This window comes from Phyllobates terribilis, unplaced genomic scaffold (assembly GCF_046119375.1).
Source record: "Phyllobates terribilis strain yellow unplaced genomic scaffold, ASM4611937v1 Scaffold_3__8_contigs__length_932513732, whole genome shotgun sequence".
In the NCBI taxonomy this organism is placed as follows: domain Eukaryota; kingdom Metazoa; phylum Chordata; class Amphibia; order Anura; family Dendrobatidae; genus Phyllobates; species Phyllobates terribilis.
Genome location: NW_027362763.1, coordinates 468,022,385 through 468,035,135, shown reverse-complemented (window position 1 = coordinate 468,035,135; position 12,751 = coordinate 468,022,385). Strand labels below are relative to the sequence as shown.

The 12,751-nt window shown below is 39.3% G+C and overlaps 1 protein-coding gene across 2 annotated transcripts in view; it reads right to left on the bottom strand.

Annotated features, from left to right (window-relative positions):
* The window catches only part of AFG1L (AFG1 like ATPase), a 130,940-nt gene that overhangs the window by 72,414 nt on the left and 45,775 nt on the right, over window positions 1-12,751 (bottom strand). For both annotated transcript variants that reach the window (XM_073675812.1, XM_073675813.1), the window contains exons 4-5: window positions 11,500-11,601; window positions 8,778-8,908 (exon numbers count right to left, since the gene is read on the bottom strand). In XM_073675812.1, the coding sequence (XP_073531913.1) occupies window positions 8,778-8,908; window positions 11,500-11,601 (233 nt within the window). The remainder of the gene's footprint in view (window positions 1-8,777; window positions 8,909-11,499; window positions 11,602-12,751) is intronic.

The window sequence follows — 12,751 nt, the reverse complement described above, 5'->3', positions numbered from 1 at the left end:
TCTCGCTATAAATGGTGAAAGATGAGAAGATACTAGGTTACAGCAATTTAGTCAGCTACTTGTCCTCTGCGATTGAGTGGAATCAAATGATACAGATACTATTATAGAATAAGTGAACAACACAATTCAGCAGATGGCCTATCTGAAATCCATGTAGCTTCATAGCGAGCCAGAGATTTATTATTATTAATAGCATTATTGTCTGGAACGATTGTTCATAGTCACTTCCTCAATAGACCTTAACCTGTAACCTCCCAACAACCCAATAAGCTGCACAAAGGAAGCGCACTTCATGCAAACACCAAGCTAAATGAAGACATACGCATTAGGGCATTTACACTGATTAATTGCATCAGCGCTTCTGTGACATTCAGAATGTGGACAGCTATACCATTATGTGTGTACACCTGGTAACACTGGTTCTCTTCTTCTTGATGTTTGTATACTCATTGTTCACATATTGGCAGTGGTGGATGAGGGTCGGAAGGTTACCGACAAGTATGTAGACAGAGTGTGAAACTGCTAGAACACTCTGCTCCTCCCCCAACCACTAGAACATCTCACCATCTTTAAAAAGTTGCCAACTGATAAAATACTTATGGATTTGCCCTTTGAAGTGCAAATTCTTTTTTTCTTAATTTTTTTATAAAAAGTAAATGATATTGTTTTACAAGGTAACTTAAAGTCCTTCAAACTAACATGAGGAATTTGACTAACCAGCATCACTGGAATTTTCCTGAGATTAAAGAAGTTGTCCACTACTTTATATGAACCCCCCAATGTATTCCCCTGGGGCCCAGAAGTGTTTTTGTAAATACCTTGCGGTGCCTTTTCTGCCTCTGAGCGGCGCTATCGCTGGCTGCTCAGAGGCATCACGTGACCCGTCACTGATGTCACATCAAGTGAGGCGTGACATCAGTGACACGCTCTCCGCGGTGGACACTGGGTTGTGGGCGGGGTTACCCCGTGCGTCACACCCAGCATCCACCGCGCGTTTTCCCAGTGAATGAGGAGAGGGAGAGTGCGCGGTGGATGCCGGGTGTGACACGCGGGGTAACCTCGCCCACAGCCCAGCAGCCACCGGCGGAACGCGAAAGAGGGACCCTCGGCTGCAGCCTGGACTTGTCATGATGTCAGCGGAGGTCAGAGCCGGCTGCAGCTGGGGGTCACATGATGCCTGTGAGCGGCCAATGATAGTGCCGCTCACTGGCAGAAAAGGCACCACAAGGTATTTAGATAAACACTTATGGGCCCTGGGGGAATACATTGGGGGATCATATAAAGTAGTGGACAACCCCTTTAAAGAAGTTGTCCACTACTTGGAGACAACCCCTTCTCATACCCTACTCTTAGCCTTGATAAAATAAAAAAGCTTATACTCACCTCCGGTGCCGGAGCCATTCCAGCGGTGTCAGCAGTCATGGTCCCGGGAGTCTCGTGTGGTTGTTATGACACATGATGCCCTGCACCCAATCAGCGCTGGCGTCACTGTCCTCGTCTTCAGACAAATCGAACATTAAGAAGAAGTCAAGGCTACGGCTGCTCTCTCACTTCCTCTTGATGTTCGATTTGACCGAAGGCAGAGACAGTGGCGCCAGCGCTGATTGGGCACTAGGCTCACGTACCATAACTGCATGACAGCCCCCAGGACGCGAGTGTTGACACCGCTGGAACGGCGCCAGCACGGGAGAAGAGTATAAGCTTTCTTTTATCAGTGCCAAACATTTAGATCAAGAATGCAACACCTTTTACACTGGAATCAGTTTTTTAAAAAGCTCCTGTGTTTAGATATATTTGCTATATAGTTGTTATGGAGTCCCCTGGTGTTCTTCTGATTCCCTCTCAGCACACCCACATAATGTGTACATTGCCAGTAGTAACTAGTGCCCACTAGCTCAGTTCCAGTGCCTCGATCTTTTTGTGCACAGGTGGCGTAGTTGTTCATAGTAGTAGCATTTTGGTGTTTACAGTTTCATACCATCAAGTCTCTGTAGGCATCTAGTCATTATTAAAAGGAATTTGTCACCCGCTTTTTTCTATCCCATCCCAGAGCAGCATGATGTAAGGCAGAGACAGGGATTCCAGTGATGTGTCACTTACTGTGCTGCTTGCTGCTGTTCTGATAAAATCACTGCTTTATTTGCTGCAGATCTACCAGCTCTCTGAATGCTGAGCTCTGTATAACTTTGCCACATCACTGATTGGCAGCTTTCTGTGTGCATTGTGCATAGGCAGAAAGCTGTCAAACAGTTGAACGGTTGGGGTTATACAAAGGTAATGAATATGGAGGACTACATGGCAGCAGATTTACTAGTTCTCTAGTAATCTCTTGCTTATAAAACAGTGATTTTATCAAGCTACAGCAAGTAGCCCAGTAAGTGACATCTCTGGAACAATTTACTTATCTCTATCTTATGCTACTCTCACATTAGGTAGTGAAAACCTGGTGACACATTCCCTTTAATGTGCCTTCAGTAGACTGTCATTTCTAAAACAAGTTGAACAAAATTTCACCTGACATACTGTATATTAGAACAAAGCTTGATGCGTTCTTGATTGAAAAACACATCTTATCACTAATAGAAAATGCAGTTTTGTTTTACGATCATAGAAGAAAAGGATTATCGGACTGTTAGGAAGACTTGACAGAAAAAGGTGTAGGGAGGTGTACCCTCTGGTACATGATTAATTAGAAGATATTGTAAATCCAAAGAACTAGGCACTCAGATATAAGATAGTAGGAAATTTATTTGCAATCCAAAAATGAGTGTACGTTTCGGTCATTCACTGACCTTCATCAGGGACACAAATGGTTTTTGCAGAGAGACATGGATCAAGCTGTGATAAAGCGCTATATGAGAAATACAGGATGCCTGCCAAGGTGAGAGCGCTCTGTGTTTCTCATCTAGCGCTTTATCACCGCTTGATCCATGTCTCTCTGCAAAAACCATTTGTGTCCCTGATGAAGATCAGAATCAATGACCAAAACGTTGTACACTCACTTTTGGATTTCAAATACATTTTCTACTATCTCAAATCTAAATGAGTGCCTAGTCCTTCGGATTTACAGTATGCAATGGCTGGGCCTCTACTAGCAAACCATGCCGACTGGAGTTTAACCCCTTAAGAACATCTCCAATACATGTACGGTGCAAGTTGGTATCGGGTTTATGGAGCAGGCTCAAGGGGTGAGCTCGCCCCATACACTGCAGGTAATGGCTGTGTGTTACAGCCAAGACCTGCCTTTAACAACTGCGGGTGGCATGACGTGATCGCAGAGCACCAATAGGTTGCTATGACAGCAAGAGGTCTGTTGAAGACCACCGTGCTTGTCATTATGGAGTTCTCTTGAAACCTTGCCTGTGGCTGGGCTTCAATAGAGACCATGATTTTTACTATATGCAGCAATACTGCAGTATACAGTGAAAAGTAAAAAAAGATGAAAAAAATAAATAAATATAAAATCCCTCACTTTTCCCCTATTAAAAATAAGGATAATAAAAAAAATACACATGTGGTATGGAAAAGTCCGATCTATCAAAATATAGAGATAATTAACTTTATTTGTAAACAAAAAAACACGCCAAAATGATGTAATTTTGGTCGCTGCAAAAAATGCGTCAACAAGAGATCAAAATGTCATATCTTCCCCAAAATGCTATCAATAAAAACATCATCTCGCCCTGCAACCGTAAGCCCCCATACAGCTCCACTGACTGAAAACGTTACAGCTCCAGGAAAATGGCGACACAATCAATACCATTTTTTCTCAAAGTTCTGATTTTTTTCATCACTAAATCAAAAAAAAAAAGGACAAGTTTGGCACTGCCATAATTGTACTGAATTATATTGCAAGGTAATTTTTACCATACAACGTACACCGTAAAAACAATTCCCAAAAAACAAACCCAATGTCAGAATTGCATTTTTTTCCACAACTTCACCGCACTTGCAATTTTTTTTCCCGTTTTCAAGTACACTATGTGGTAAATTGAGTGGCGTTATTCAAAAGTACAACTCGTTTCGCAAAAAACAAGCCCTCATAGGTCTATGAGATATGTGTTGGAAGGAGAAGAGAGAAAAAATGAAACCGAAAAAACAGAAATTGGCCGCGTCGGAAAGGTGTTAAACAGAAATAATGAAAAGATACGGCAGTTGATTTTAGGTGCAAACTATTACTAAGCGTAGAAGAAGGGACTGAACATAACATGTCAGGGGTACTGCTCAATTTTCTCTTTTAAAACTAGATATGATTTAAGAGAGTTAAGTCATAAGATCTCAAAGATCAAAGATCTCATCATATAGGGAATTACCAAGGTAAGGTCTACTATTTAAGAGACAATACTCTCCTATTTAAGAGAAAATACTAATCATACCCAACTGTCCATCTACTAAATGAAGGGCCTCCATGTAATACCACATTCATCTACACACCGCTCCAAATTATTATGCAAATTGGATTTAAATGTTATAAAGATGTAATTTTTAGTTTTTCAAATAAGCTCAAAGATGGTATTTTGTTTATGCATTGTGTAAAAACCTACTATTCGGCCTCCCCTAACCAATGTTCACAAGCAGAAATGGTTGCAGTGGGCCCAGACATACATGAAGACTAATTTTAAAACACTCTTCTTTACTGATGAGTGCCGTACAACCATGGATGGTCCAGATCAGACATGGGCAAAGTGCGGCCCGAAGGCCACATCCGGCTCTCTGGTTGTTTCAGTCCGGCCCGCTAAGAGAGCCAGCGAAAAGGCCGCACCATGCCCTTCCCCTGCCCGCATCTAGGTATCAGAGCTATCTGGATCCTCAGGTGAATACATTGGTGCTGGATGGAGCGGCTGGCTCCTTCTTCCACCAATCAGCGTGTGTGACTGACACTATGACATCACTACATCGCATCTGCTGTGCGGAGCCTTAGTGCACCGGAGACCGAAGCAGAGCGCTAGGGGAATGGAAGTGAGGCGACAATATGTTTTTTTCTTATAATTATTATTATTTCATATATGTATAAAATGTGTGCCTATATATAGGGGGCTATGTGAGGGCTCATACTGAATATAGGGGACTGTGCTGGGGCTCATGCTGTATATAGGGGATTATGTGGGGGCTCACACTGTATTTTGTAGGCTATATGGGTGGGAGCTCACTGTAAGTAGGGCATATATGGAGGATCATTATATAGGGGGCTATGTGAGGGTTCATACTGTATATAGAGCAGCTGTGTGGGGGCTCATACTGTAAATAGGGTGCTATGTGGGGGTTCATACTGTATGTAGGGGGCTGTGTGTAGGCTCATATTCCATATAGGGGGGTTGTCAGTATACTTAATTCTGCTCAAGAATAAGTAATACAATGAATATTAATATAAAAATTATTAGGAATATGTTAATATTAATATTGAACAGAATTAATTTCAGCCTATTGTTTCAGCCCTCTCCATCAGTCATAGTCTGTCATGTGGCCCCCTTGGGAAAATTAATTGCCGACCCCTGGTCCAGATGGATGGAGTAGTGGATGGCCATCATGTCCCAACAAGACTGCGACGTCAGCAACAAGGTGGAAGAGTCATGTTTTGGTCCTGAATTATGGGGAGAGAGTTCGTAGGTCCCTTTAGGGTCTCTGAAAGTGTGAAAATGACCTCGGCAAAGTATATAAAGCAGAGTTTCTGACTGACCACTTTCTTTCATGGTAGAAAAAAAAACAAAATGTGCCATCCATAGCAAAATCATCTTCATGCATGACAATGGACCATCTCTTGCTGCAAAGAATCCCTCTGAGTCATTGGCTGCTATGGGCATAAAAGGAGAGACACTCTTGGTATGGCCACCATCCTGCCCTGACATCAACCCTATTGAGAACCTTTGAAGTATCCTCAAGCAAAGGATCTATAAGGGTGGGAGACAGTTCACATCAAAACAGCAGCTCTAGGAGGCTATACGCACATCCTGCAAAGAAATTCAAGCAGAAACCATCCAAAAACTCACAAGTTCAATGGATGTAAGAATTCTGAAGATGATAACAAGGAAGGGGTCTTATATTAACATGTAACTTGGCCTGTTGAGGTGTTTTTAATTGAAAAACTTTTTGATTTCAGTAAATGTGACCTCGTAATTCTGCCAATTTAACAAATGACCATTTTCAGTTCTTTACAACCTATAAAATGTGCATAATAATTTGAAACAGTGCATTTTGTGTTGTTCTAGCTTTGAAAAAAATACTAAATAAAATTTGATTTATACTCTTAACGGTTGACGATTTGAACATTATACTGACTCAATTGCATCGACCATTTAGGAAAATCAAGGAAAAATAGCATGTGAATAATAATTTGGAAAGCAGTATACATTACTATGAACGTCTGAGAATGGTTCACGGTACATTACAGAAGCTGATCCTCCTTCAATAAAAAAAAAAAAAAAAAAAATAGAATATGTAACGGTAAGTTTATATTTATGTCTATTTTCCAATTTTGGACCACATAGATGGACTCAATATAGCAAATCTCACAATCCAGCCAGACCATGCCTGGTAGGGCATCAATAAGAACTTTTATAAATATCAATAGAAAACAAGTTAAAAAGTTAGGGGTGGAAAAAAATGTCCAGATGCATCAGCAATCTGACTCTTGGGTAAGGCAGATAAACGGGTACACTGGTGTCATTATAAACTGCTCTACTTGAGTTACACAATCCATGTTTGTATGCAGCGTCAGATAATTGGCATGCAATTTACGTGCATTTAACGCTCCTCTTTATGTCTTATTACAGTTGTAATGATTCCCCTTTTACAGAGGCAAACATTACTTCCCAACTAGTGTTTGGAAAGGCTCTGTAATAACATTTGGATTATATAACCGGCAGAAATATACCAAACCCTCTGATACAAGAAGAAAAACCACTGAATAGATCAGCCTGGGGCTATAATGTAGTGTTTTGATGCTGCACGCTACGAATGCCTTTTGCCTTAGGAGAATAAATTGATTTGTAAAAGCTATCTAATTAATAAAGCAAGAGTCACTTGATGTGCTAGCTTGCCAATTTACTCTCTTTTGATCTTGTCCCTTTACTTATACAGTAAAATTACAGCTCTGTTTCAGAGCAGGAGAAGTAAGCAGAAAAACAATGGGAAACGTACTCTTGTAATAGTCTTTTTTTTATTTTCTATTTTTTTTTCTAGTATCTCGCATTCATTATACTGTAGAACAAAAGAGAAGGCTACAAATTACCACTAATGGCAGTCTACTAATGAAGAGAATGGAGAAATTTCATTAGCATTTAAGAGAAAAGATTTATTATGACCTAGAGTTGCTTTCTATTATGACTCACTTAACTAAGGAAAAAAAAAAAGGAAAAGAAAAATCTAATAGTTAATTTACATGTGTAAGTGCCTGGGACTCTGTCATCGGCTGATTGGTACAGAGCCACATAATGAATAGCAAATATAAGCATATGTAACCAGTAATTAGTGTTGGCACAAAGCATGCGCATCCTGTTTGAAATTTCAGTTTTTATTTTGTTTTTAGAATTTTTAGTTTGAAGGTATATTCCATACATGAAGGTATATTCCATACATGAAGGCATATTCCATACATGAAGGCATATTCCATACATGAAGGTATAATCCATACATGAAGGTATATTCCATACATGAAGGCATATTCCATACATGAAGGCATATTCCATACATGAAGGTATATTCCATACATGAAGGCATATTCCATACATGAAGACATATTCCATGCATGAAGGCATATTCCATACATGAAGGCATATTCCATACATGAAGGCATATTCCATACATGAAGGTTTCCTCCATACATGAAGGTATATTCCATACATGAAGGCATATTCCATACATGAAGGTATATTCCATACATGAAGACATATTCCATACATGAAGGCATATTCCATACATGAAGGCATATTCCATACATGAAGGTATATTCCATACATTGAGGTATATTCCATACATGAAGGTTTCCTCCATACATGAAGGTTTCCTCCATACATGAAGATATATTCCATACATGAAGGCATATTCCATACATGAAGGTATATTCCATATTTAAATGATACAAAGTCACTTGATTGATAAGGAAATGGTGTATGGCATCTAGCAACAAATAACATTCAATATAGAGTTTTCCTTTGTTCAGGTGCTTAAAGGGAATCAGTCACCAAATTTTTTGCCACCTAATTCAAAGACAGAGTCCATGATTCCAGCGATGTGCCACTTACTTGGGTTCTGGTTTTGATAGAATCACTATATCAGCAGGAGATTATCACTAAAGGACTAGTAAAGCTTGCAGCCATGTAGTCGTCTATGTTCATGAGCTCTGTATAACTTCACCCCCACCACTGATTGGCAGCTTTCTGCCTATGCACAGTGTACATAGAAAACTGCCAATCAGTGGTGTGGGTGGGGTTATACAGAGCTCAGCATTCAGAGGACTGCTAGATCTGCAGCAGAGAAAACAGTAATTTTATCAAAAATATATCACAGAGCCCAGTAAGTGATATATTGGTGGAATCAGGGTATCTGTCTCTACTTACAGAATGCTGCTCTCAGATGGTGTAGCAGAAACCTGGTGACACTTCTCCTTAATATGTACCATATTATATTATATAATATTATATGCTGTATTTTATAAATACTATATACTGTATTTTATAAATGGTTAAAGGTTCTTCTGTAGAGCTCAGAGCTGTATATGAGATCCCACAAACATATTAGGCAGACCATTACTACATTATCAAAAGTTTATCACAACTTACCTGAAATTCATCAAAACACAGTAGACAAGCTTCCTCGCTTATTTCTTCAGCTATTGGGGCAATGGGGTCATACGTTTTAGCCATGAATCCCACCTTTCTTTTTGGTAACGTTTTTTTAAGTCTGTGTATTCCTAAACAAACAGAAACAATATTTGTATTGCACATGTAATAGTGAGGAAGGGTGTAACCTTCCCCTGGCATTGAAGCAGTTAAAATAACATGTTCCCATAGTTAGATCTCTCTGAACTGCTGTTAGGTCAAGTTAAGGGGTTAGCTTCAGTGGTACAGTCAGTAGAGTAGAGGGGGAAACGCAGTGTCTCGGTCAGACGTGGAGTATATCTAGGGTTTAGTTTGACATATTTCCTAGTGGGGCTGTAGTACTTTTAATCAGCCACAAGATGCCACTGTCAGGCGCAGCTGTTAGTGAGAGCCTGCTACCAGAATGACAGTGAGGAATTAACTGACGCAGGGGCGGGGCATCCTAGGTAATGTCTGGAGAATTTTCCAGAAAGTGTTAGTTGGAGTCCTGTCAGAGTTGTGACAGGAAGCCTTACGGGCAGACAGCCAGGGAAATTGGCTGATAGGGTAGACTGGGGCTCCCTACCCTCAGACAGTGGATAAGCAGTGTAAATATCTCCTCACGCAGGAGTCCCAAAAGCCGGCTGGAGAAACTCAACGGAGGTATTGAGGACCCGGGGCACGTCTAGTCTGCAGGCAGCAGAGGAAGATAGGACTCCAGGCTAAGCCTTGAGGGAGATATAGGATCCGGATACACTGTCGCTGATGAGGAAACTTCTCTTCAGCTAGAAGATGTTTCACATCAAGCTTGTTCATTGTTTTCGGACCTGTTTTTTCTGAGAATCCATTCTCAATAGTGAGACTGCACATAATATTTTATGCCGTCATAAACGCCTGCATGATACTATGCAAGCATGCCTGCATGACAATAGAGTGAACCGATACAGTGCGCCGTGACTGTCAGGTAGGGTGCACTCCAATCTGTCCCTGTATACCGCACACAGCTTATATCCTTGGTCAGGACTTCGTCCTAACGCGCGTTTCGCTACCTAATCGTGCTTCTTCTAGAGGCCACTCTATTATCAGGCAGTCATGCTTGCATAGTATCATGTAGGCGTTTATGGTAGCAGAGTTTTAATGAGAGCCACAGCGTGCCTAATATCAACCAGAATAGTTATAGCACTTATAGGTGCTGTAACACTCCACACAGGACATTATATGATCAAACCGAAAGGCACCTGCTACTTGTAGCTACTGAATATGCAGGCAAATTATACTGAATTGTAACAGGCTGCCTTACCGCCGCGTGCCTGCTCGTAGTAGCCATTAGTGGCCACATAAGCTATATTAATTTACATTAATGTTCAATATCATTCACCTGTTCCACCACATAATATGTGTATGTTTGAAATCCAATTTGTGGCATCATGACAGTGATATCATAACTTAAATGGACCACCCTCTTTGTATATATACACATAGGCATTATAACAAATACATTAATATTTAATTAAAACAGTATAATCTATTTGCCAAACATTTATATATACACTCTTGTCATGATGATACTATAATTACATTATATTAAAACAAGATAGAATAATTTCCTAATTCACTTCTAGATATATATGTATGCGCAATTATTCGCTATTTACATGCTTGAAGTGGCAATATCTTAACTCTATACGGATCATTCCTATAGCAAACGGTTTTTATTCACAGCTGGTGAAGAACAATGGATATGATATGGATGGCATATGGATGACAATAGAGATGAAAAATTGCTTGTTTTTATCTGACTGAAAATCGATGATTTTTTGTACATTCATGTGAACTTAGCCTAAGTGACAAAAATATGATAGGTGATGATCAAATGCAAATATCTGTAGATAAACCCTTGACTAAACTACAGATTACAGCAGAAATTGATTTGCAGTTTATCACTTTAACTTATGACAATCACTGCATATTTATTATTTATTAAATTACTCATTATGCTTACTTATATAGCGCCATCATATTCTACAGCCATTTACAAGTATTGTTATCTCTGCCCCCATTGGGGCTCACAATCTGGATTCTGGATCAGTATGTCTTTGGAGTGTGGGAGGAAACCGGAGAACCCGGAGGAAACCCACGCAAACACAGTGAGAACGTACAAACTCAACTTTTCTACTGATACCTGCGTTTGTTGTCTAACACAGCAACCTTTAGGGCTTGTGCACATGCTGCTTTTTTTCTGCATTTTTTTTTTCCTGCTGAAAAAATCCAGTGTTTTTCAGTACCATCAAAGTGGATTAGATTTCTGAAATCTCATGCACAGGCTGCTATTTTATTTACTTGCGGATATGAATCTCCAAAGCGTTTCGAATCTGCAGCATATCAATTCTTTCAAGGTTTTTTTAACAATAAATGGGAGAAAAATGCAAGCAAAAACACGTAATAAATGCACAGATTTGCTGCAGACAAACATCAAGTCACTTGAATCCGTTATCCAAAATCTCATCTTTTCTTTCTCTTATTATTATAACCTTCCCTTCTAGGATATTTTCTAATCGTATCGTACAAGATTTCGATTGTAATTTAAAAGCCAATATTTAATATCCAATATATACACACATTTATTGACAAACCTATTATGATCATGGATATATTTGCAGGACACCATCTTTGCACGACAAGAAAAAGCCAAATTAGGACTTACTTTCATGTACATCAAGCATAAATCCATGGAAGTGCACTCGCTTTTTCTGCTCAACTTCAACATGTGCAAAAAACATGTCCATTACCATAGTCTTACCAGTACCTTAAGTAAAAAGACACATACAATTTATTAGTATTTCCACTGAATTGGTGAGATGGGATTGACCATATTCCTACCATGTCATCTAATCCAAATTCTTACTGTTGAATCTAAAGTAGAACATTTTGTTCTAATGCTGTATAAAATTAATAACTTGTTGCAAACGTTTTAAAAACACTGGTTCAAGAAACTTTAGGATCTAGGTTATCAAAAGAGGAGTTTGAAAACGTTTCTTGAGTAAAGATATACCGTAATTAAAAACTAAATTCAGTATATATTAAACACAATATGTAAATTTAGAAATTAATTTCGGTGGAACTTTTGGGTGGAACTATATTATTTTCATGAAATTGTTATATTACATGCAAGGGGATTATTGTGTTAGTTATATTGATGTAGGCTGTTTACTATATGGGCAATATACAAAATAAAAATCCTAAAGTCTGATTTTAGCTTGACTTGTCGGTGATTGTTTGATGGGTTTAATATCAAACTTAAAGTAACTACTGTTGAATCTAGAAGTTTCCATACACTATATAAAAAGACACATATGCATGTTTTTCTCAATATCTCTCATGAAATCAGAATAAACCTTTCCCGTTTTAGGTCAATTAGGATTACCATAACTTTTAATATTTGCCAAATGCCAGAATAATGAGAGAAAGAGAATGTTTAAGGCATTTTTATTACTTACTGCAAAGTCAAAAGTTTACATACATTTCATTAGTATTTGGTACCATTGCCCTTAAACTGAATGACTTGGGTCAAACGTTTAGGATATCCTTCCACAAACTTCTCACAATAGTTGGTGGGAATTTTGGCCCATTCCTCCTGACAAAATTGGTGTAACTGATCCAGGTTTGTAGGTCGCCTTGCTCGCACCTGTCTTTTCAGCTTTGCCCATAAAGTTTCAATAGGATTAAGATCAGGGCTTTAGGATGGCCACTTCAAAACATTGACTTTGCTATCCTTAAGCCACTTTGTTACTATTTTGGCAGTATGCTTCGTGTCATTGTCCATTTGTAAGACCCATTTGCGCCCAAGCTTTAACTTCCTGGATGATGTCTTGAGATGTTGCTTCAGTATTGCCACATAAGCTTCTTTTCTCATGATGCCATCTATTTTGTGAAGTGCACCAGTCCCTCCTGCAGCA